The 26942-nt window shown below is 39.0% G+C and overlaps 1 protein-coding gene across 2 annotated transcripts in view; it reads left to right on the forward strand.

Moving 5' to 3' along the window:
- Positions 1-26942, forward strand: part of SYT1 (synaptotagmin 1) — a 130601-nt gene that overhangs the window by 63086 nt on the left and 40573 nt on the right. For both annotated transcript variants that reach the window (XM_075717915.1, XM_075717921.1), the window contains exon 6: positions 15387-15504. In XM_075717915.1, coding sequence (XP_075574030.1) covers positions 15387-15504 — 118 coding nt within the window. The remainder of the gene's footprint in view (positions 1-15386; positions 15505-26942) is intronic.

Raw genomic sequence — 26942 nt, forward strand, 5'->3', positions numbered from 1 at the left:
CAAAGCTCTGTAATCTGGGAGGGATTGCAAATGCATCTGCAGAATCAGCTGATTGGTATGAAAGGACCACAGAACATGCTATATCTGAAATTTTCCTGCATTGTTCTCCATCTGGACTTTTATGTACTTATTTTTCTGACTACCAGGATCTGTGAACGCATTATCCAGAGGCAGAAATTGCATTTCTCACGGGAATTCTACACGGAAGCTTTGCAGTAGTCCAGGGTAATACCTTATTTCCCTTTCTCCCCTCCCTCTGCAAACCGACAGTGACAAAAATCGTTATCTGATTGATGTTACAAACCAGGATCAGGAGCTAAGGGAAGCTGTAAGATGGCTGTATCAAAATACTCCATCATAAGTGTCATTAGAAGGACCTTCAGAACAGAGACCAGCATTTTAACAGTCAGAAGGAAAGAGCAGCTCTCACAAAGAAGACAACAGCTTTTTCACTAAAAGGTTGAGGCATAGTGTGCCACTCCGGTCTCCTTGCTTTGTTGTGCCCACTCCACATAGAAGTAAAAGATCTTGGTTTCCAGAAGCATCAGAGAGAGATGTATTTTTGAAAAGGTTAAAGACAAAGATTTAGGAATAGTGGTCCGAGAAAGGAATGGGTTAGTCATTTTCATCATTTTTTCCTCTGTCAGCTCTTAAACACCAATTTAGACCATGTCAGAGATTACCATAGTAAACATTTAACCTCTTTTCAGAGCCTTTTGTGTTTCAGTCTAGTTCAACAGCGAGCTTAATTGGTATTTGAAGCACTTTGCATTGTACCTGTGACAGGAATTAGCACCAAATGCCCTTATTTTAGAGAAATCACAGTTAGAATCTAGAACATAATACTGTTATTTTCAGTTTTGTGGTATTAGGCTTTTATTGGTTTTATGCTAATATTTTTCAGAGGTCGAGTACATGAATTTTGCTTTTTAGTATCTATGTTGACCAGAGATCAAACTTCTGTGAATCACTCCACCTCCTCACTTCTCAACATATTCTCCCTCTGTGTGTATGTGTGCATGTAAGACGTAGACCTGAGTATGAAGCAGAAATACGTCTTTCTTTTATGATGCATCTTCTGTGATGGAAGCTTTTGTGCAGACTTTAATAGCTTTGTGAGTGGCCTTTAATTGCATTAACTGAGACTTTTTGTTTCAGATGGCTGCCTGGCTGGCTTACTCACTAGATGGATGGAGCAGTACTATAGTTGTTCTGTCCTTTCCACTAACAGAGTTTCCAGAGTAAGATTTTTTTCTGTGGAGGCCTTGAGAATGGTCACTGCCACAGAATTACTGCTCCTGCTGTGTGCTTAGAGCAGAACACAACTCACTTTGAGCTACAATCATCAGTGCACAGATGAAATTAACTTCTGATCTCCTTTTTGAACCCAGATATTTTCTGTATGTGCTTCTTGCTGGCCAAGCACTAGGTGAAGAGAAATACCTGAAACGGAATCCAGTGATATGGAGGCCAAGACATTTTTCTTGAGCATTATGTCTGTAATTACAATTACAGAAATAGTGCAAAAAAGCAGGAGTTTCCAAACTAGCAGTGAGAAAGAGAGTTCAAAGTGGTATGTTATTGCTGCTTGATCGGCTAGATGCATTCGCCTACAACAGCACAGAATTAGGAGTTACTGCTACTCTGTCACTGATAATGGCAACTGAATTTGGGAACCCTTCTCTAGTGCCTTTTTCCACTTGTGGCTGACCTTGAGTTCAAATCTCTTCTTCTTAGACAGAGACTTTGCCATAAAATTCTAACCTCAGTCATTTCCTAGACGATTACCATTATGTGGGGTTTATAACTTGCTTTTGATGCCACCAGCATAGAACATGGCACTGCAGCTTCTCAGTGGTATGGATGGCAGTGAGCAGACAGCGCCCGAGCTTCCTGTTAGACCCTTAACCAATGTTAGGTGCTACTTAAATTGCTTCTGGTAATCTTCAGAGCTACCGGGTTGTCTGGAACCCAGTTATTTTACCTTTGTTTTTCCATATCTTCTTCAGTAACTGTGAAAATTAACTGGAGGATCTCTGTTGGTGAGTGGAGCTCAGGCTTCAAAACTGGCAGCAGCTCATTTTCATGTGAGTGCCCTGAGGTCTGCAGCTGACATCCCCTGTCTGTTAATGCCCAGCCCAGAATTAGATAGCAGCGGATTATGCTGAAAGTGTTTTTATTCATTCAGACTTTCACATTAATCAGCCAGGCTGAACATTAATTTTCTGTGATGTTTTAGAGCAGGCACATTTTCCAGGAGATGTGGGTCATTTGAATTAATTTTTATTACTCTGATTTTTTTGCTTGTACTTATTGTACAGAAAATAGGTACAACTATTACAGTTCTGTGACACAAAGTAAGAGCTGCAGTTCTTCCACAGCACAAGAGGGCAGACTGCATCTTAGAGGGTGCAACAAACACAACATAACCAGCCGGTCAAAAGAGGTGATTATCCCACTGTATTCAGGCGTTGGTGAGGCCTCACCTTGAGTACTGTATGGAGTTCTGGGCACCACAATTTAAGAAGGATGTGAAGGTCCTTGAATGCATCCAGAGGAAGGCAACAAAGCTGGTAAAAGGACTGGAAGGCATGTCCTGTGAGGAGTGGCTGAGGACTTCGGGTTTGTCTAGTTTGGAGAAAAGGAGGCTGAGGGGCGACCTCATTGCTCTCTCCAGCTTCCTGAGGAGAAGTGGAGAGGGAGGTGCTGAGTTCTTCTCCCGGGTATCCAGTGATAGGATGAGTGGGAATAGTTCAGAGCTGTGTCAGGGGAGGTTTAGACTGGACATTAGGAAGCATTTATTTACAGAGAGGGTGGTCAAACACTGGAACAGGCTTCCTAGAGAGGTGGTCAATGCCCCAAGCCTGTCAGTGTTTAAGAGGCATTTGGGCAGTGCCCTTAATAACATGCTTTAACTTTCTGTCAGCCCTGAACTGATCAGGCAGTTGGACTAGATGATAGAATCATAGAATCATAGAATGCTTTGGGTTGGAAGGGACCTTGATCATTGTAGGGCCCTTCCAACTGAAATATTCTATTCTGTTCTACATCTCTATATCCCATGATTTCTTTCTTGTCATAGTAGGTTTTCATCCCTGCATTTTCTTTTTCTATCACTCTTAAACATTAATTTGTATATGACAATACATCAAAGCCCTCAAAAAAAAACCACCTGTAACTTCATGTGCTACCCAAATATGCACATGCTTCCCCATCTTCTTTTTTTTACAATGAGGACCAATTTGTCTCATTGCAATTTGATATAGAAAATTAATGTTGTTTCTCTACATATAGAATCATACTTTTCTACATATCCTTTAAATCATTAAATCATTTAAAATCTCTTAAAGACATGATTATTTCTTCAGAATGTCTCTCTATGATACTAAACTATTAGTTGATTTCTTAATGGAGAACTGTATGCTTTTAGTGTTATCCATCAGCCTAAAGGAAAAATATCCACTTTTAGTGTATTGGAAGTTACAACTTCTACATTTAAAATTATAAAATCCAAAAATTATCATTTTCTGATATACGATAAATGAGAACAGATTTTAATTAAGCTCTACTAGGTTTGCTGCAACAATCATGTGTTCCAGAATGACTTGAGAATATTGGCTTCCTGCTTGGTTTTCAGCTGTAGAGTTCTAGAGTTGGCATAAGTTCCTGTAAGCACAAACACCATGCACATCATGTAAGAATTTAAGGCTCTGAAACTTCCGTTTTTATATGTTCCCTATCATGAAAACTAGCTGTTAATCAGCCTCAAGCACAATCACTACATATAAAGCTGTGAATATCTTGTGTATAAACACTGGGACATGCTCCTTAGACTGTTAGCCTTGGGTTCATTGCCAGAAGGCACCACTATATAACCTCTTAGAACTCGCTCAGGATGACAGGTCTTTAAATCGGATCTTTTGTATTTGCATTGAACCTAGACTAGGTAACATTAAAAAATTCTTTCTGAAAAAAATCCCCCATTTCAAATACCTTTGTTTTGTTTAGAAATACTACTGTTTCCTATCAAATTGGGTATTTTTCTAAATGAGGTGAGGTTGTCTGCCCTAAATCTGGAGGACTCCTAGATCTTCAAGGAACATTTTAAATAACCTCCTATAATCTAACTCAATCTAGGAAACAGGGAGCATCCAGGAGATAGTAGTGTTCCCTCTGTGCCAAGTTGGGAGGAAAGTGGCGCAAGGAAACCCCCTTACAAACCTGAAAGTTAGACCTTGCTTGGTTTTGGAGCAAGGAGCTAGAAACCCTCTGAGTCTCAGCCCGTGGCATTTTGTCCTGGCTGCATGGCCACAGACCGCAAACTCCGAAACATCAGATTTCCTCATGGCATCCTGACTTTCAGTATTATCCTGCATGTTTTTTTATGGAAGTTCACCAAAACCAAGTCTCCTATGACACATTTTAATATCATCTAATCAGAATTTTGTGGAAATTCCACTGGAAAATTCTGCGTGAGACCTTACTGACAAAGGTTACAATGAGGAGGCTGCTGACAGTAGACCAGTGTTCATTATAGGCAGCTTTGCACCTCTGCTGGAAAACTCTTAGAGGGTCTTCAAATCCAAAGAGGTTGCAAGTTACTGATTTGAAGACATCAGTAGATGGAGAAAATAACACATCTGTTATAGCTTCAGCAGTTTCTCTCTCTGTTAAAAATGTGTGCTTTATTTGTTATTTGGATGTTACTGGATTCTACTCCAAGTCATTGATTCTTTTTATGCCCTTCTTCAGTAGATTCAAGCCATTTTAATACATGATGCTTCCTCTTCTCTGCAGTACTTATGCACTGTAATCAAGTCATTTCCAATTGTCTTTTCAGAAAGCTGCAGAAATTCATCTTTTATGTTTTTCATGATCAGGCTTTTTCTTCATTTTTCCAATAAGAGTTGTGACTTTTTACCTTTTTTTTAGTTTTCAGCATCTTAAAAAAATGTATGTACACAAGGACTGTGTGCAGTATACTTGATACCTTTGCCAGACAGGCAAAGTCACCAGCTACTTCTGCTCACTTCTGTTATTGGGTGTTTTGCACAGCATTACACTAGCAGTTCATGGTCTGTAGGTTATGACCCTAAATCCTCAGCAGGAGCCACTGCCTTGTAACATATATTTCCTGATTCAGTAGATACTTCGAAGTAGTTTTGAGCTCTTTGTCTTAGGATGTAGAATTTTTGCTTTTGGCTGTATGAAAATGTACTCTGTGTGACTGTTACAGCTAAGTGTTTTAGCACTTCCTCTCTGACCAACCTGTTGCATTACTATTTATCTTTATGTTAATTCTTGTATGGCCTGCTTACTTTATCAGCAGAAATGTGTTCCACATCTATAAAAACAGCAGTAGACCTTGAACAGAACAAACAAAAAATTTTTGCATGTTTCCTTCATCAACCAAATTTACAATCTTACCAAAGAATGAATCTGGTCTTAGTTGAAAAGACCTATTTTCCATAAAACCATGTGACTTCACATTCCTTATATTCCATATCCTTTAAACCATCAATAATGCAAACTTTTATGAGTTCTTCCTTTGTTTCATCTGGGTTTGATAAAAGGCAAATGGCTGATAGATACTGCCTTCATCCCATTTGGCCTTTTTTAAGTAAGAAGGGCATAACATTAGCACTGTTCCAGTCTTCTGGAATTTCCCTTGTGGTCTAAGATTTATTAAAAATGAACATCATTGAGCCAGAGATTTCATGATAAGTACAGTCGTCTTTCCTAGATTTTTATAGATGACTGCAGTGGCCTCTTTCTTTTTACTGAAGAGATTAATGAAATTCAGTGTGTGGTACTGATTGCTGTGATGACCTTTGATGAGCTGTCTTGTCTTCCTAAAGAATGTGTTAAGACAGTTTTTCAAAGTGAAATAACCAGGGGAAGTGGAGTAATAAAAGATGTTCTTGCCAGTATGTATTTATCCAAAACCTGGAATTTATTTCAGTAGTTTCATAAAAATATATTTTTGAATGCTTAGTTTAAGAAGTGGATATGAGCCTGGTAAGGGTAAGTCAACAGATATGAATACATAGCACTAGTTAGGGGGAACACATTCTTGAACTGAGCACAAATATTTAACAAGCTGAACTTAAAATTTATAATGCAAGAGGTTGTAGAAGAAGGCATGTATTAATTTCTTCATTTCAAGTGGAACCAAAGGCAAAAATATTGAAATTATCTGAGAGAGTATTTTGCATATTTCTGACTTCCCTGAAACTAGGAAGCACTAGAGCAAGAGTGCCTCTTTTCAGCTTGCCTCTTTTCCAGCTGCATATCCTTTAGCCCATCTCATATTTTTGGGAAGTTTTGCTGCTCTGGAAAAATCTCCAGTACAAAAATTAGCAAAAGAGGGCAACATAAGAAAACAATGTAAGAGCAATGATGCAGAAAGGGATTTCAAATCCTGCCTGTGCTTATAGCACAGAAGCAGTGGATGGAAGTAAAAGATGGCATTGACTTGGGTGAAAGTCCTCTTCATCTTGATAAATTACAGGTGGAGAACTGTAATTCCTATCAGCTGTTAACTTACATAAGCTGTCTGTGGTTTTCCGATTAGCAAATCCTGTGTCTTTTCAGCTTGCTGTGCAGTACCCTGATTTGCAGCCCCTTCCAAGTCACCACTGTGGTTGCATCGTAGCGAGTATCCTGACCTGCCTGTATGGCCTCGTTGTCTCCTTGTGAAAATAAAGGCACAAGCTGGTTTTGGCCCAAACTGTGTTGCATGCTGCCCTGGAAGCTGGGGAGCATGGTAAGAAAGCTCCTGTAAATTTAATGGAAACCAATGGCTGAAAGAGGATAGATACTCAGATTCTTGCCCTGTTCAGAAAAATCCTTGAGCATGTGCCGGGTCCTCACGTGTTCTGTTTGGCCTGCTGCTAGCTAACCAGCAGGTTTCTAGTCTTAAAACAACCACATCGCATACTCGTTCTTGCCTACTTGCCAATTTAGGAGATATTTGGAGGAGGATGCTGTATTTTGTGGGGTTTGTGATTGGGGTCATAGAAGGGAGCTGGAGGTACTGCTGGGGGATATTATGGAGGAACATGAAAGCTGACCTGGCATTGCAGCAAGCAAGAGATGAGGGAAAGGAGGACATATATCTGCAGAAGTTGAGTGAACCAGGCTGTGTTAGTGTCCCTGCAAAAGGAACCATTTATTTATAATGTAGCCGGGACAGGTATGAGGTGCCACGTCTTTTTGTCTTGGTAGTTTGTTACAGAGGAAAGGGAAGAAGATAGCTGGCTATGAAGGCAATCCACAAATTCCACTGAATTTCTCCTTGTGGGTCTTGCAGAACAAATTGAAATATACTGTATAGCTTCAGTAATGCAGACACTGAATTCACCTGGTAGTCTTTCCCTGGGGCTGTTGAATTTCAGCAGAATTTACCAGCAGTCATAGAGGATTACTCATTCCATCATGCCAATTTTTCCCACCTGCTGGTTTGTGTAGTCTGTTTGTTCTGTCTTTCATTAATCGATAACGTATGGTCACCGTAGCAAGGTTCATGCCAGGTTTTTAATACACTACCACATCCAGTGGTACACCTTACAAGTAAGAAATCGGTAATTGATTTGATTCTTAATTACAGCTCTCTACTGATCCTTTTTTGGATGTATGCTGTAATATCAATCCATAATCTAAAGTTTTGGAGTCAATTGCAAGGCACTCTTGGTAGTAGAAACTGCATTATCTAAGCATTAAGGTGCCCATACTTACTACAACAGATGTTTTCAAATCAAGCAAGGGTACTGCACTGTGACTTCCCGTACCCTATCACACGAGAACAAGGATTTTCTGTAAAGTGACTGCAATACACATATAATATTCTAATTATGGAAAAGCTTTGTGATTTGACTTCTCACAGTGTCTGATAAGCAAAATAAAATCTTTCGAATGTATTACATTTGCTTTCAATGTTGTACTTATACTACTCACTAGAAGACTAGCCTAGTGACATGCTGTAGTTAATAAGTTTTCCATGCTGTCAAAAGTAATAATATTAATGTGCCATTCAGTTAAATTAATTTTGTTTTGTGCACTGGCCTGCATAAACGTGAGTGACATTTAGAAATATGATCAGGCAGGAGCTGAGGAGAAGCCAAGTGGCAAAACAGAGCAAGATTCAATCATTAAAGCAGAGCAGCCAGCTGCAAGCATTTGTGGGTAGGCAGAGTTACAGAAAACCAGGCTATGATGTTCAGGCATATACATTTCTTTTAATTCATTCCTCCCTTTCTGATTTATTTAAGAAATTAATTCTCTTCTTGTTTAATTAAGAACTTGGTATGTTTGGTAGCACGGTCTCTTGTTTGGAAATCAAAGAGTGCGTTTCTGCTAATCTTTGATTTCAAGTGCCTTCAGCCACAGCGTTTCTCATTTTACAAGAGGCAGCTGATTGTAATGCTTTTAAACTGATGACCGTGAAGTGTCATTTTCTACTAATAATAACAGTGTTTTCTCTTTCCATTTCCTCCGCTTTTTAGAAAGCAGTAATAGAAGTGCTTTCTCTAAACAGTTAAAAATGTAATGAAGAGGACTAAAAGGAGGAAGCTGACAAAACCTGACTTGTTAATTTTTTAATAACATTGGCTGGTTCAAATTATTGCCCAACTTGCTTTCAAGTCCAATTTACCATTGCATTGGAGAATATCACATAATTAGGGCAATTAAAAGAAATGCAATCTACTACCTTTCTCTCTATATATATTGCAATAAGTAGACAGAGATTTTTGAAGAATTTCTATATCGAGTAGTGCTGGGGCAGAGGGGGGAGAAAAAAAAAAAGGAGATTTTATTTCCACAGAAAGATCCTGCCAGGTCTGTTCCCTTTAAGCAAAGGTAAAAAGTAGTGCTGGCATACAGAAGTTGTATCACAAAGGAGTCAGAGAGTAGGACTGTAGTAGGAAAAATCAGTCAAAAGGAATATGCAATTAAACCATTTCTTCTGGCTCTTCCTCACTCCTACTTTATACCATGACTGTATCCCTACAGATACCACCTCCTGATACCTTTAATAAATTCACTTCATTTGAAAGAATGTTCCCTGTCTGCCCTAAAACTTCTCCCTTTTAAAACTTACCTCATGGACCTTTGCTTCTATTTCTGTTCTCTGTTCACCTAGCATCAGTCTCCTTTCCATCTCTTCCTTAGCCTGTGGTCACTGCTAAGCCCTTTTTTACAGCATCCAAAATGAGCCCTCTGGATCTTTGCCTCAAGAACCCTCTGTTTCTTCCAAGGTCTCCTGCTGTAACCTATTTCACTTTGCTTTGCTTCGCTTCTTAATTTACTTTTTATATGGCTTGTAACTGAACACTTTACATTAACAGGAGCTTCCTTTTATGGCCAAGTTTGCACATTTGAAGAGGGTATAACCTCTGAAGACACTTCTAAAATGATGTTAGTAAAAGCAAACAGGAGAGAGTTTTGATCACAGACACTCTGAACTTCCATTTTGTAAGACAAGTGGGTTATTCCTGCGAATAAAGACTGATCCTTGAATAAGGAAACACACAGGAGGGCATTGTCTGTTCGTATTTTATTGTTTTAAAATATTTTCTTCAAAAGTGCAGTAGGTGCAGTCATGAAGAAGGTTCTACCTTCTCTCCAGAGGCATTTAGCACCTATTTACTGCTAGCTGTATAACAGCATGGCTCCTCCGTTCATGGGCATGAAATTCTTCTAGACAGCAAAGGAATTACTCTGCTTGTCAGATTAATGGTTTAGTTGTTAAAGTCCTAAGTTTATATTGACTGGGTTTATAGTTAACATTTTGCAAGTCTGAAGTAGCTACTTCTGTAATCAGCCTTTTGATTGAAAAGGCTGGAGAGAACTTGCCTTTCCTATTTGCTCTCAGGACTTTATCCCAGAAGTAGTTCAGAGACTTTGGGGTATGGTGGTACTTGGTATGCATACATATTCATGCGATAGTCTCCAAAAGTGCCATAATAATGGGCTGACACATTAACTCCAGCTTGTCTTTCTCTTTCCGGTTCTCCTTTATCTTTCCCTGCTGCACCATCTATTTCTAGCCTATTTATGCAAACTGAGTTTTAAGAGCTTCTTGCTCACTTCCCACTCCTTTGTCTAATTGTGGCAGAATCGTCTGCATATTCTGGGGTCACCTGGTTCCTGATTTGCAAGCATAAGAGAAAGATTGTCTTTCTTTCCTGATTGTACCTATTGCAAGTTTGAAATTTTCTGCTTTGTTCTTTAATGATGTATTTACAAAAAATCCAGTGCCTTTGAAACTGGTAACGTTAAGGACAGCTGCTGTGGCAATACAATTTCAGGTTTAAAGAAAAAGGGGGAGTCCAACAAACCAGTATTTCCTTTTCCCAGTGTGATCTCTATTTGTCCTGGGGGCTGTGGAGGAGCAATATTTTTCCAGTTGTAGACCCCAGTGCTGTGTATGGGTTGCTAATTCTGCCCACTTGCTATGATGGCTTAATTGAAGTCATGGCCAGTCCATGTCATCCATTTCTGCATCCATGTGATTGTGTTACTAGTATTATTGTGACACCTTTGCGCCTTAGTGTATTCATGGTTTACGCACCAAGAAAAGGAATTTGTTGGATTTGAGATCTCCATGTGTAAACAGAATATGATGGCCTCAAAACTGTCTGAAACCCATGGATGTGCAAATTAGGATTAGAGATTCTGTCATTACAGTTTACCCAGGTTTCCTGAATTTGCAAGATGCCGATTTAGCTTATAACCCAACCTTTATGCTGTTCCTGTTTTCTGCACAGAGTTTTAAAACATTTTGGTTGGTGTGAAAACTATACAGTGAACATTATGAGCTTCTATTGAAAATTTGATTTGTGGAAGTTTGTATTTTGGGTCTTCACCCACAGACCACCTCCTGTTGTGTTTCTCTCTGGCTTATACAAATATCCACAGTCAAAACCAGGTATTGAAGTTGGAAACCCACCTCACTGTGTTTATATGATTCCTCTACTGACTATTTTGGAGTCTTAGATCCAATTAGGACAAAGCATGTGGTGCTGTGGCTCATTATTTTGATATTGTTTTACCAGAAGAGCTGCAAGCATCAACTTTCTCATAATGTCTTCCACAAAAATATGGAGAATGCTTATATTAAGAAGATAGATATCACTGTTAGAGATTCTGCAGTGTGAATGAGAGTAATCTGCATAAATAGCATTTTTCTCTGTAGCTCATTAGGAGAGTATACTGTCAAGGCAAAAATGACTACTGACAAATATGAGAAGAAACATGAGACAGGCAGGAGCCACTTAGAGTCATCTCTAAAAAGTCCAGGTTCTCAAGAGGACTTCAAATAGCCTTTTCTGAGCTGAAGGAGTGTTACCAATGCTGTCTATGTCATTTATGTTCTGCTCCATTGCATCCTCTTTAAATGTAATGAAGTTCTGAAGTTGCTTAGGTGGAGAGAGTCTTTTGATTGGTGTTTAGGCATTATACATGAATAGGTTAATGTCTATGAACCTCCCAGTTGGAAGTTTCTAACACTAACTTACAGTTTCCATCAGAGATCAAAGTAATTTACCAACATAAATTATTTATACATAGGGCTGAAAGAAATTCATAGTAACAATAAGGCACCTCCATGAGATAATCACCATACCAGAAGCACTCATCTGTGCCTCGTAGCCCTGCAGGGGTTTGTAATTATCTCCTGCAAACCACACCTCTAGTGATTGCTTTTTGTTGCTTCATTGCAGTGCTGCCACTTGCAGTATTTTGCCTGACAAATATTTTTAAAATTAAACACCCCCCCCCAAAAACAAAAACCCAAAAAACAGCTTAGGAATAGAAAACTTGTGGCAGTCATGCAAAGAGAAAATGTTAAAAGTACAAGAAATATTGAAGAAATGCAGTTAATGCAGATTTTAATAACAACAAAAAAAGTACTAAACGTGATTCTGTAGGCATTTGAAGAGGTGCCTATGCTTTTTCTTCAAGTTATTCACTGGAATGAACCCATCATCTGCTGCCATTTCCCATGGCCTGCTGGTGATCTATGGAAAACTGGCTGTTTACGTGATGCTGGCTTCTTCTCTGTGCTTCCTGCAGCTAAAATTACATTAAAAGAGGCTAAAAATGCATTAAATGCTCTCATAAAATCACTCTTCTGTGTAGACAATTGCGGTATTTGCACAGAAGCATAACATGATTACAGATGGAGAAAGGCTGGTGAGAGGTGATGGTCTCCGTGGCAATAGCTGTGTTTGTAAAGTATCTCCTCCAGCCTCTGCTGAAGCGCTCAGATCACAAGCAGCAATGCTAACACCGATTTATGCTTGCTAAACACACTCTAGTCTCAACACAAGTACAAAGCAAAAAAAAGAAAAGAAAAAAAAACGAACCAAGCAAACCCCAATCAAAGGAACAATTAGAAGCATGGTATTGATTTAAAAGTACCTTCCAAAACAGATGTTTAGATAGTCTGTCAGTGAGGTGAGTTTCTGAGGAATACAAGGGAATACAAGTTCCTGTGTTGCTACAACCAAAGCTCTGCCTAGTGAATTTAGAGGTGAGGGCAGAGCCCTTGAATGTCAGGTGATAGGTGACTACAAAGGTCTCTAAGATGGGGGACTAAAATGAGCTTTCAAATATAGCCCATTACAGTCTTATTCAGAGCCCCAAGAATCAACCAGGCTAATTTAAACCAAGTCTACCATGTAACAGAACAGTGACCACTGGGCGGCTGGGTGAGCTGTGATCATGATAACACAAATCAATAAGCAATTGATTTCTTCCATTCTGAACAAGCTGCAAGTGATAGATCAACTTAACCATGAGCCTAGCCAATATGGACTTCCAAAACTGAGTGTCAGGGGAACAGGAGTGTGTTTTGCTGTCACTGTAGGCTCGGTTAGAGCCGGGCATGAGTTATGCAGATTGCACAGCTGAAATCTGTATTTCCATGATCTGAATCTAATGCTGGGATTTATAACAGTATATTCAGACAGGGAAGAATAGTAAGTCCTTCCACAGAAGTGCAGTCCATGCTGTGAAAGACATCTTATTAGGTTATTCTAGATATGAGTTAAAAATACAAATTTTCTGATATTAGGATCTCTTCTTTTGAGCAAGGTCATAACATCACTGTAGCCCTCCTGGGTCAGATAGAGGTCCCTAAGACACTGCTTCCCAGCCAGCCCATTTCCAGCCTGAAGAGTCCTGATCTACTTAGCTGTTCCTTCTGCAGAAGCTGTGTCATATCTTTGATCATTCCTGCTGCTTTTCTTGGAATCTTTCCCAATTCTATCATATCCTTTTTGAGGTGGGGAGGACACCATAACTGCACGAGTTTTCAAGATACTGGCGCTTGTGCATTCTGACAGTGTTTTTGTACATGACAGACACATTTAACATCATGAGCTATTTTGTTGTGTTCTCTCTGAGCATTTCCTAATTATACATAACTGTGTTCTGTATGTTTTCTGACCACTGGTGATCACTGAGCTGATGTTTTGCAGGTAACTATCTATTACAATCCCTGGATCTCATTCCCAACTTGTAATAATCAATTCAGAGTCTGTCACTTTATAAATGTTGCGTTATTATTGCAGTTTCTAAGTTTTTTAAAATTAAAAGGAACAATAACTACAGGATGCCTGCCGTTCTTATATATACCACTCCAGTCTTTTGCTGGGAACAACAAAGAATTCCACATCCCCAAGGAAGTCTTCTGAGACAAGCCCACGCACTTTTTGATAAGGGAGGAAGATGTAAACTCTGAAATATGGCTGAGTATCTGGCATGCATCCTTCAGATGGATATACTGCAGATGCTTATCCACACCTGGATAAAAAGTGATTATGTATAAGAGCTATTGAGAGGAGAACTGCTACTGACACTGAAAATTTATCTTGGTGGATAAAGTTCAGTTTCTCTTAAATGACTTGGAAGCTTGAGCTCCCATTTGGAAAGGAACATTTTGGTTCCTTTTACATGGATGGTAAAGTCCTAAGGACATGGGTGGTCTTTTCTCTAGGAAATACCTGCTACATCCATGAATATGTGAGCCAGTTGCTCTCAATAGTGTTCCCCCAGCTTTTTAGGTAAGGTTCTGACTTTACCTCTTTCCCCTTGGCTCTTTGAACCTGGTAGATTGTCATGTTCTTTTTGCATTTGTGGTATGGGGAAAAGGTCCATAATTCCTGCAAAAAATTACCTAGTGTCTTAACAAAGAGCTTGGATACACCCCCAAAACTTTTCAACAACAACCTTCCAATTTATCCTAACAAAACACTGGATCCAAAGAGATATTTCTTGATAGACATGTACTTTATACTCTACTGCCAGAATAAATTGTAGATACAGACATGTGCCATAAGAGCTAATGTCTTTGAAGGAGAAACACTGCTGTCAAATGCTTTATTGGACTGTTCCGTGTAACCTGATTCTTCTTGTCTCAAAAGCAACCTTGTTACCCCCCTAGAGAGACTGTTGTGCCTGAAAGGAAGGAGGAAAGCAGCTCAGATCATCCTAGTGATCATTTTTAAGCAATGCTTTCCTCCCTCCCTCTTTCCCTCCCCTCCCCTCTTCCTCCCCCCAACTCTCTCTCTCTCTCTCTCTCTGGTATCTGCAAGTTCAAATCTGTTACTCCTCCTTTTAAAACAAAGTTCCTGTAATTCTGAACACAATTCAGCCTTTCTCTCTTTGCCAGGGCTGTTAGGAAGGTACTAAGCAATAAATTGCATAAGGTTGCCTTTTGCAGGATCACAGATGATAAGCTGCAAGGCTGAAGGCAAAACCAAATCCTTCCAACCATTCCTGATGTGAGGAGGGATGCACCGCATGCTTTCCCAGCCTATATCTGCTTTTTTTTTTTTTCCCCCTGCCTGTCAGATAGAAGACAAGTCTTTTTTTATACTAAATATTTTGTGCTTTGTGGATTTTATACTTTTTGCTTTTGTGACAAAGTGTGATGAGAAAGATCCCTGTTACTGTTTTGCAGAAAGCAGTCTAGTGGTTATGTATCCATGTGTGTTAATTGATTTCCACTGAAACACAACCTGGGAAAAAAAAAAAACAGTCATGGCTTGGTTTAAAGGGCAAACAGTATTTGTGGGACCCTGATTGTCAGGGGTGAAATGCTGAGCAGTATAACTTACTTTTGCAGCCAGCACATATCTTGTCATTTGGCTCCATACAGGACAGTTGCTGTGAACTCCAGTTGCTGCAATGGCCTTGAGGTTATCAAGGATTTAAGCTGGGCAACTTCTGGCGGATATCTCATATTGTTCATTTGAATGTTTTGTTTAACAATAGGAGTTTGAGATGTAATCCCGTTAATTTTCTGTGGGGCTTTCACAAATGTATTTTTAAAAGGTTCAAAAAATGATTATAGCACCATGTCTTGTTTGGTTTCACAGCAAGAAAAACTGGGTGATATCTGCTTCTCCCTCCGTTATGTGCCTACTGCTGGCAAACTGACTGTCGTCATTCTGGAGGCAAAGAACCTGAAGAAGATGGATGTCGGTGGACTATCAGGTACGTGCATGAAAATCTACTTCTAGATTTTGCAGGCTTGTAAAGGCAGAAAATCAATTCATTTTCTATTGGACATCTCTTGGTTGAGAAGGTAAGGGCTGTTGTTCACTGTCTGAAAACTGCGGTGTGTGTTTTCTGAAAGTTAGGGCATGACTGAGTATGTCAGAACTTGTTCTAGCTTAAAAAAAGGAATTTCATTATACATTGCATTCCACTCCAAGACAAAGTCTGAAGAGTTAAACAGTCAGATGACGGTGCAAGCTCTCTGTACTTTCCTTCTCCTGTTGCCTGGAGATAAATACAGACTATTCAGGCAAGAGAAAAAAAATCTGACTACAATTCCTATTGTCTGTTTAATCTCACAAAATGTGAGCATTTCCCTGCAGTGCTACTGATAATACATAATAGAGGAACTCGCCACAGGTCACCATGCTGACTGCTGGCTGAGGTGCTAGGATAATTGTTTCCACATTTGAAGGGCTCAGGTGTGATTGCTCCCATGTGCCAAGTTGGGAGTGCTCTGCATTTGCATGTACACCAGCAATCAAAATGACAGTCTTGCACTTGTGGTAGTCAGTGAGGCTGATATCTCCAACATGCTCAGTACCTACAAATAGTCCTCCTAGTCTTTCCTCATAGTAAGGCTGTACACACCATGAGTGAGATGATGTATGCCATCTCTAAGGGAGGGTGCAGTCAGCACACCTGACATCAGGGCTGGGTCTCTGTGGTAGGGCTGTGTCCCAGAGACCTGGTAGAGCTCCGTGTAGGCTTCTGTTCTCTGCTGTGTCTGGAATTTGGACACAAATTACTAAGTGGCCAATTAGCTGAGGCCAAATTGAATAACAAGATGCTTTATAAGGAGAGGTCTCTCCAGGAGAATTTTATTTTGTATACTTTTTGTTTAAAAGAGACAGTTTCTACCGACCATTGAGAATGAGGATATTTCCAGGCCAGCTCTAGAACTGAAAACTTTTACAGCTGTCACTAACACACAGATGAGGCAATTGCTGATTTTGAATTAGCAAGTGACAAGAAAAAAGTGTTTTGCTTTTATTTTCTTACAATCTTAGCACAAGGTAAGAGTTATATCCAAAATACACAGAGAAATGGGAACCTGCAAAAAGCAAGCCTGAAGTTTTATTTACCACTTTTGATGAACAATAACAGGAGGACCTTCACAAAGTGAGGGGAAACAAAGTCTCTTATCAGTAACCAGTTATCTTTTTTTTTATTTTACTTGCTTCTGAAGTCTTCCCCTGCACCGCAACAGACACAATCAAGTAAAAGACATCAAAATATCGTTGTAGTCATTACCTCAATCAAGTCTAGCTTTTTCTTGCCTAAAATGGACACTGGATTAGGACACACCACTAATAGTTTCCCTAGCGCTTGTACTGAACCAATTGCAAATTAATGTTCTTAAGCACATTTACTTCCTAATTGTTTCCTAATGAAAGATTAGATTCTCATAATGAGGAAGTGTGAGGGTTTTTGACTGAAGTATACCTCTAAGAGCCAGAGCATCTATATTCTTTTCCAAGCTTTGCGAGAAATGTGATGGATAATGGATACTCAGCTCATAAGAAAAGAGAGAAGGGGGCAGGGGAAGCATTAATGAACTGAAAACCTTCTACAAACTTAAGATGGAAAATATAATGCATTGTGTTGGAAATAACTATGAGGAAATGAATGGGCTTACTCTCCTCTGTGTGCTGAAGCACATAGAGGACATTTAAATATATTTCTAGGGGATGACAGGTTTTGTTCTCCTTTTTTAGGGCCATGCCAAACTAGAAACATCATGTTCTCTCTGAGACAAACAAACCCAATGGGATACCGTGGTTGTAGCAGGAATTCAAAAGTCGCTGACGGTGATAAATGGCAGTTAGTGCGGTGTTCCTGAGGCAGTAATTATAGATTAAATACTGTTGGTTTAAAGTGGATCCAGTATCTTTCATTAGGGAATTTATCTTTTGAATAAATTATGCAGAAATAACTTTGAAATCAAGCTGAGATTCTGTTGTCATTATTCACACTAAATAATACCTACTCTCAAAGTACAGTACTGCTAAGTAGTAATGAAGGTGACAGGATTTTATCTCCATTAGCGAACGCTTTCCCCACTAGTTTTATTATTTTCTCTAGATACTAAAATGGCTTTTCGTTTTGCAAAACTGAAAGTTTGGCATTGCACTGGAGGTAGGAAAATGTTAACAATCAAATGTGATCTCAAACTGAATGTTACCTATCTACTCAACAGCACTTACTGTCACCAAGGGAAAGCCATTAGCAAGAGGTGAAAATTATGTGGTTGACACAGATGGGGGAAAAAAATCTTAGAAGTTTGTCAAAAATAGGCAAAAAGTATCTGGTTTTTGAGCTGAGAATATGCCTTTTTCTTATTCTCTCCTATTTTGGAGAAAAAAGAAAAAAAAAAAAAGGAAAAGCAGAAGACAGACATTTGGAAAGTGCTCTGCTTTCTCTTGCATCCAGCCTTTATCCTTCTCTGTGGAGTTCATCTGCCTTGCAGAAAGGAGGAGCAAGGCCCTGGCCCCTGCAGGAGGTCTGACATAGGGCTGTCAAGCATTTGCAGCACAGTGGTGGGCGACCTTGCAGTTTCCTTCTGGCTGCTTCTCTCCGCCTCTTGAGTATTACTGCTGCTAGTAAATATCTGCTATACCTTTGCACCTCAACGATGTGGAAAGCTTTAATATTTATGTTATCTTTAGTCCCAATACAAAGAACCAGCCACTGTGGCTCAGTAGTCTTCTGCGCTTCTATTTAGTAATTTATTAAAAATTGGAATGCATCCATAATTTTGGTCAGTCGGGCTTAAATACATGCTTGATTTTCAACTTGTATATTTTATGTTTTGCCGATATAGAGCCCAGTTAAGAAAGTACCTATCAAAAGCAAGACACTGATCAAAGTAGATTGAAAGTACTACCTTTCCTAGCATTTCTACAGGGTGAAATTCTACTGGTGAAACCTTAATCCTGCTAGTCAGCGTGTATATCCCATTCAATGGTTGCTACAGTTGGAAAAAAAAAAAAAAAAAGCCTTTATCTCCAGTGTTTTGAATTTTTCCATAAATTTTATCAGCAGTCAAAAGCCAAGCACAAATTACTTCGCAAACAGACAGTAAAAGACAACAGACTAATCATCAAATTCATTAGACTCTTTGTAACAAAACCAGATCACCCATCTGAGCAATAAACTCCCAGGTCTTAAACTTAATTGCAACATCAGGCTGTGACTAAAGCAAACCTTGGCTCAAACACTGGAACTGTTCAGGCTGAGCTCATCAAGTCACCACAACAAGTGGAAATTATTACTTCTGGTAAGCAAGGGCCTCTGGCAAACAATTATGCATATTTTAAAATGGAATTTTAATTATTTAAATTATATTCCAATGCATTTTTAATGAATCTGACATCTGGCAGGTGATATGTAGGAATGTAAGCTATAAAGAGATTATTTTTATTTGTCTGAATTTGGTAAACTCAGGTTACATGGCTTTATAGGTATCCTTCACCTAAAACGTCTGTAAGACTTAGAAGCTTAGGTTTTACAGCAAATCAAGGGAACTTAGACTCCCAAGATACTGTGGTTTGTTTGTTTTGGGTTTTTTTTAATTTCATTTAAATGATTTACAAAATTGGAAGATTTCAAAAACAGTTTGCAGTTTAATCTCTCCAAACAAGCCGTAGAGACGTAGTCTGACTATTGCTTCAATAAGGGCACAGTGCAGGCCAGCAATGCTGTTTGGTTCACAAGGATCATCTATGAATTATGATACTTCATTCAGGTTTACAATCCCTTCTGCTGCAGAAAGAGGGCAGGAATTATCTGCAGCTCCCCTATGAGATATTCATTTAAATAAAAGTGGTAGTGATTTCAGATACAGGCTTAAATCAGAATAAAACTTTTATCTTTTAATCCTTATAAATTCATTTTAATCTTGTTTTGTATTTGTATTTTTTACTTATTTTCTAAAGAAAAAATGGTTGTTCAACCCTCAGCACATGTGACTAGCAGCTAAATGTGGTCTGTGCAATAAATATGGTGCTTCTTTTAATTACATGGGAAGATCCCCAATATTAATACACATTTATGCAGGCAGTTCTATAGATTTCCATGTATTTAGTCATACCCTCCATTTGTATTCATTTTTGTTCCTAACATGGAATAAAAGCTTTCATTTCCACTTCCAGCAGCTTTCCCTGCTTTGACCAAGCCAATCGTTGAAATAAATTGCCTGAATACATTGAAAAGCATTTTCCTTCTGAACCTTCAGAAGAGACTGGGACCGGCACCTGAACAGACTGTTGTTATGGGTGTTTAGCTACCCAGGCCCCTCGGCTTAAATGGCTTTTTTAAGAACCTCAGTGGCTGTATGTATTACTGGCAAAATACTGCTTTCTATCGAAAAGTCATCTCTTAGTAGCTGATAATAAGTATAAGCCTTAACATAGCTTATCATCTTTTCAAGATTAATTTCAGTATGGTTTACTCCTTCTAAAAATCCTTGAAAGCTAATATGGTTTTGTTCTCTGTGTATTATTTTAGTATGCTTAGCTTTTAGTCAGTCTATTTACCAGGAATGTATCCTAGTAGCAAGCAATGTACCCACCCTCCCCTTATCTCCTCAGCACTGTGCCTCCCACCACTCCCCCAGGTTGGACCCCGAGTTTCAACAGGGAGGAGATGCCCTAGCTGGCATGAGCTCAGATATTGCCTTGGAACTGAGGCCAAGTAGCAAATATTATAGCAGACCCCGAACTGTACCTATTTAGGCTGAATTAATGCTTAGGAAGAACTGCAAGGAGAAGGGGATTGTGACTGGATCCATGTGCTCTTCCTTCTGCAGAAAACTGCAGATACAGCCGTGAAGAGAAAGCAGCCAGTAATCCAGTCCGTTATGTGTGAAAGCTAATCTCAATATTTATGAGTTATAAATAGAAAATACACAGCACCTCTTTGTATCTGCCAAGGAAATACTACAAATCAGAACCATCTCTGGGGACCAAATGGTACTATAGCAGAAATAAAGCTAGTTTTCTACAATTAGACATTTATTTTAAATATTGCATTCAAATTCAAAAGGCTTGGTCAGCTGTCTTAGGAAAGAATTGAAAAAGTAAAAATTGTTTAGAGACCAGCTCTTCGAAGACAGAGTGAATGCTCATGAATTATGCAGTCAAAGCATTCACTTTAATAACTTCATTAAAACGTAAGAAACCTTAAAAGCTAGCTAACAGGAATGCAATATTATGGGAAGAGAAATACGCCATTACTGCCATGGCCTTGGTATAAGCCATATTGTAAGCATAACTCAGTGAATATTAAAGGAAAAGAAAACAGCCTTATTAAAAGACAAAAGTAGAAATAAACAACAAACGCCACCACCACAACAGCTGCATTTGCAACTAGCTTAATCCTAAAGAATCCAACAGAGATCAGTACCAACAAATATTTTAAGGTCTCTACTTACTGTGAGGATTTCTACAACATCTAATATCTCAGTATCTCTACTGTAATACACTGGCAGAACTTCCAACAGTAGATGGCTGCAGCAATACCTCTCTCCAGCGCTTGCAAAATGGTCTCACAGCATCACAGTCACTGTGAGCTCCTACGGTGGTGATGGGATTGGTCACCAAATCTCCATCATGTTAAAATCTTTATCTCCTGCCTGGAAGAATGTTCCTGTTGGTGACATCTTCGTTAAGACTAGGCAGTAGGGAGGGGGGTCTTGTCTGAGATGGTCCTCTTTCAATGGGTCAATAAGGTCTTAGGGAGTTGTTTCTTCTAATCCCAAATCAAGCCTTCGACATCAAACCACCTTCTTCCTCAAGTTAAAAGCTGAAGAAGGCAATTCCAGAATCAAAATATATTCCAAATTACAATGTATTCATCACAGAAGCCATGGTAAAGGATACATAAACTCTTGTATTCCAGGGCATTTTGGAGAGTCTTATGAGAAAGCTGTCAGGTAATTGTCCATTTTGGAGTGAGTACACAATTTCCACTGAATCATATACTACAGGCTATTGCACACAATAATATATTGTATTAGATGAACCATCAAATGTGGCAATTCCTACAAAGAAGCAGAGTCAAATTGTTCTGCTTTTTTTCCTCCTGTGCTTAAAATGAGAAAAAATAGATTGTGCCTGCTGATTACCAGTGAAGTTGTACAAAACCTGTAGGCATTGCTCTGAGAAACCTTAGGACAAACACTGTGCTGAAAAAGTGCCTGGGCTCAGGAGGTGTTTGAACAGCTTCTTGGTTTGAGAAAGGAAAGAAAGCTTATTTTGTGTGTACATCTCCTAAATCGTACGCTGACCAAAGGTACAGGAGGTCAGCACCCCGCTGTGTGGACTCTGCCAGCCGACAGTCATAATTTTCTGGCATTGCTATTGATTTCACCCCACCCTTCCTTCCCCAAAACAGAGAGCAGAAAGACTTCTTATTCTTTTATTTGAATAGCCATGTCTAAATAATGCATTTTGTGTGTGTTTGTATGCGTGCTTCTTCCTGATTAAATTATAGTATGTTTTTATTTGGTTATGCAGTCCCAAAGCACGTGTGAAGATGTGTGTGTTAATTACTTATATGAAAATGAGATGGTTACTACTTCAGGTTTTCAAGCTCTGCAAGAATCTCATAGCAATTTGAGTGGCTGTAAAATGGATGTAGAAATACTGTAGATAGATTCTGGATTCCTTAGGGAAATTAGTCAGTTCTCTTACAAGTAAGTTTAATTTATTTTTACTCTCTGGAAATTGCAGACTATGTCTTTTCTTGTAATGGGTTTGAAAAATTGAAAAAAAATTTGAAAAAATTAAAATATGAACTCAAAAAGAAAATGTCTCTTTTCCTCTCTATAAATACAGTTTAGATCAGTGCTTAAATGTTCACAGAAAGTAAGGAAAATATAATTGAGGGTATTTCCTTTTCAGGACTGTGTAAAAGTCATATAGGTTTTTAAGACAGCATGATGAGCATTTTATTAGCACTGTTAATGCGGTTGAGGTTTGATGAAGTTTGTAGGACTTTCTGAAGAAACAGAAACGGCTTTAAATTCAAGTTTATATAGTACTTTAAATCCCACATGCCTTTTTTGTTTCTTTAATCCCATGGGGGCAAGAAAGATGATTAGTTTCTGCTAGATATTTATGTGGTTACTTTTTACATGCCTCCTGACTCAGTTTCCAGTGCGTAACTCCTTTGTGTGCACATCTCAACAGACAGAAACATTTCACAAATTAGACCCTTGATCCTGATCCTGAATTATTCCTGGAGGGAGTGAGGGTTGTATGCTGAGAAGGGAACTGCACGTCTCCTCCAGTACACTGTGCTGAAGATACGTCTGTGACAACAGAGAAAGCGTATACTTCAGCGTAAGGAAAGAGAGAGGAAAATAGGTGTTTCTAGTTCCTTGTCAGTATAATTAGTTTACATATATGCTGTATGGGTGATAGTTGTTCAAATCTGCTCACACATTTGGCAAGTGAAGCTCTCTGCTGGCAGCTACAAGATGCTTATCATTCAACGAAAATGGAAAAGAAGCTTTCCCATTGCCAATTCCAACATTTCTTTTCCAAAACCTTTCTAACTCAAGGTGGAAGTCAAGTCCTGATCTTTCTTCTGTTGATGCAGTTCCCCATAAAGATCCCCCTACCCTTCTCGAGGTAACAGGAGAGAAATATAATCTTGTTGCTGATTGAGATTGAGGTGCCAACATTCAGTTATTCTCACTGTGCCTTTTGCGTCTCTCAGGAGAGTGATATGAATCTCAGTGGGATTCTCTTTCCAAATATTTTATCCCTCACTTTACTTCCATGTTGCTATTAATCAAGTAGAAAAGCCAGCATTTGGGCTTTGTTTCTTCCTTCCAGCACAGGCCACGCTGCCTTAGAGCCACCTTGTTCTAGTTGAGTCAGTCACGGGGGTTTGATTAACCGCAAATTACCTGCCAACAAGGCGGAAAAGTGAAGCCCAGAAATGCCACTTTTCCCATGTAAAGAAGTTCGTGTGTGGTGGTGGTGAGAATTTATCTGGGTTTAATTCCTAGCTACCGTTTCTTGCGCTTTTGTTTATTAGCAGTGAAAGTCAACACAGCGGGTATCCTGTCTTCATGAGGGTCTTCTGTATCATCATTAAGGTGTCTTTACATCTTCTTTGTAATAAACTGAATAACTGAGCTCTTCAGGCTTATTACTGTAAAGTGTATGTATCACTTTATGAAATTTCAGATGTATTGAAAGGGAAAACAAGGCTGGGTATGAGTGAAGTATCTACACAAGCAACACCTCAACACCTCTATTTAGATATTTAGTTTATTTAGGACAGCTAAGATGCTAGGCAATTGTTTTACAAAGCCAAAGAGAGGAATCTGGTCTTTTTTTTTTTTTTTTTCTCCCTTAACAGTATGATTGGTTTTAAACTAAAAACTGTGGGGTTTTTCCTCCCTTATAGCATTCTTGTTGATAAGATGCTGCCAGATGTGTTTCTCTCAACTGATGGATCTATCACCAATATAATGCAAGAGTAAAGCTGGTAATGTGGAGGGAACATCTCCTGACATTTTATGGTTGTTAGTGCAGTGACTTTAGTCCATAGGAGCAGATTAAGATTTTCTTCCTCTTTTGTTTATTAAGCTATCTTTTTCCTGTCTTGTTGATGAATATGCTATTGCTCATTCCCTGCATGAATTCCTTTCGTTTCTGCTGAGCTGTCTTCAGGTTTACAAATAGCAACATTTTTTTACTCTCTTTAAATCAAAATAATTTATGTGCAGGGGTTTATCGCGGCATCCCAACACATTAGATATTAATGTAATAATTATTGAATAGTAAAATATATAACTCATTAAGGAAAGACATAAATAAAGCACAGATCACATAGCATCTGTCCAGTATGCATGCCAACAGACATAAACTTCTTTATGTGACTGCAAAATTCAAATGTTACGTAACACAATTGACCAATGTGCAATGGGTAACATTTAGAGGTTTTCTTGCAAAACATGCCTAAAGCCAAATCTGTCATAAAGAATCCCACCCACTGCAAAGCTCAGCTGTTTTCTACTTTTTTGTGAAGGCAGAAAGGAGGATTTGTAAGCTCTGTATTGTGAGCTTTGCCACAACATAATCTCTGTCAGATTTGAGTTTGTCAAAAACAAAATAAAGATACAGATACACATTATAAAACAGTGCATGATCTCATAGTAGGCAGATCCAAATTTTAATTTGTGTCCTGTAAGTAGTGACACATGAGGATTTCAGGATCCAAATGTAATCTCTGCAGCTCAGCAGCATCTCTGTAGGAATTTCTTCAGGTTAGAGAAGTTAAGGGGTTCTGTTTAATCTCAGCTATCAAGCCCAATTCGTGGGACTTCTTTTTCTGTAGGTTCCCAGTGGTATCACAGGACACTTGACTTATACAGGTCTGCAGGTTAAATCCACCTTTCCAGTGAAGAGAATATGATAATGTCCTGATTGAGCCCTAGTGAGAAAGCATCTTAAATTCCGTTTGAGCCTTTCCAGAAATTTTTGCAGTACAGCTGGCTCCAGGGCCAGTCTCATTACAACGTTGTTGTGAGGGGATGCGTTCCTGCAGTAAGTTCCAGGAAGCTGGGCTGGAGTACTGGGCTATATTGGTTGCTTCCCATCGGCAAACCGTCACATGCTTGTCAACATTTGAGGCATGCTAAAAGTAGTAATTATGAGAGCATGCAACATAACAGGTTTTTTAAGTTCAGGAGCCCTGGCTATGTGGGATGTGAAGAAATGCTTATGTAAGGATGTGACAGCATCAGCAAGTCTTGCGCTGCAAATTGTTTCAGCTGGTTGGGAGCTAAGTTAATTCAGGCTGCTCCCTCATGGCTGAAAAATAGAGGGGGGCATGTTTAATTAAAAAGAAGTGCATGTTACTTTACAAGTAAGGTATTTGGGATCTGGATCTGGAAAGCTGTGGGAGCAAAGGTGTTTCTGGGAGAGGTTTCTGCTTTTGTCATTCAAAGTCACGTTCGCTGGGGCTAAGCAAGCTTAAAGGGTATCAGACCAAACTCCTTCCTGGATGGTGGAAGTTGGGGACTGGCTCAGCCATTCCCAGAGACTATCCATAGTGCCCCATTGTTGAGGAACATCTACTTCAGGAAAAAAACTCTGGCTACTGGTTGGGAAACCAGCACTTGACAAGAACAATCTTTCCATCTGCTGCTCTTCTCAGTCTGTGTGTCTGGTAGTCCCTGCAGGAGAGCAAGTGAGTGATTTCCTAAGTTGATCGAGTTCTTTGACCTAAATTAGTCGAGAAATAGACTCAAGTACAGATAGATGTTGCTTTTGTATAATCTAGGCATGGATTGCATCTTTTTGATCAGGATTTGAATTTTCGCAACAAAATGGTGTAGTATAAGAGAATCCACACCAAAGCATAGGCAATCATTTATGTTTTATAAATGAAATTATTCAGACAATCACATCTTCCACAGACACCAGTGCATGCTTTCCTTTGTGTAACTAATACATCTACAATATTATGAACTACCAATTGCTGTAGTGTCTAGGTATTATGGTCCTCAGCTTCAGATTCCATGAGGTAGCAGGGGGTATGGACTTGATAGCTTTTCAACCTTGAGGTAGCTTTTGCACTGATGAAATGTTCCATTGCATTAAGAGTTGGCAAAAGCCCAAGGCCAAACGGTAGTTCTCTAGCAATTTAAAATATAGTTCTGTGAGGAGTGGAATTATAAGGCGTGATTTCCTTTAAATTTCAGATTGTGACTGGGTATTCTGATGTACAATAAAATACGTGCTTCAATTGAAACTTTTTTCCACAGTTTGAACACCTATAATATCTCTTTCACATATGTATTTTCTGGTGTGTAATAAGAGGTGAGACCATGTTGCAGCTTTCACCTCATATAGGGATACTTAGTAGGCGCGCTCTATTCTATCCAGCTGCCTACTTTGACAAACCTTGTAGGAATTTAATATCTTTGAGATGCCTGTGATCTTGTCAAGTTTGATTGACACTGGCCAATATACTAAAAAGGTATGGAAAGGGGGCAGTCAGTCACCAGGCTGGTACTTGCACACAAAGAAGACAGAATGATTACCTACACTGTGTTTCCTTGGGAACCCAAACAAAAAAAAATGTACTTTGTTTTATTGCAAATCCAGTGACAAACATGCTTTGATGATTCATATTTAGATCTATTCTCATTGTCTTGCTGTGTGGTGGGTTTTTTTTCTTTCTTTCTGATATCTGGATAGAGCAAATTAATACTTTTTTTTAAAAATCTATATAGCCGCTCCAAATCATTCCATGACTTCCTCTCTAGTTTTAATTGCTTTCCATGCATAGAAGACCCTGAATCTGAATAACCTAAGCCATACCCTGATTTTAGAAAACAAATTTTGGCT

The sequence above is a fragment of the Pelecanus crispus genome, chromosome 1, assembly GCF_030463565.1.
Source record: "Pelecanus crispus isolate bPelCri1 chromosome 1, bPelCri1.pri, whole genome shotgun sequence".
Classification (NCBI taxonomy): domain Eukaryota; kingdom Metazoa; phylum Chordata; class Aves; order Pelecaniformes; family Pelecanidae; genus Pelecanus; species Pelecanus crispus.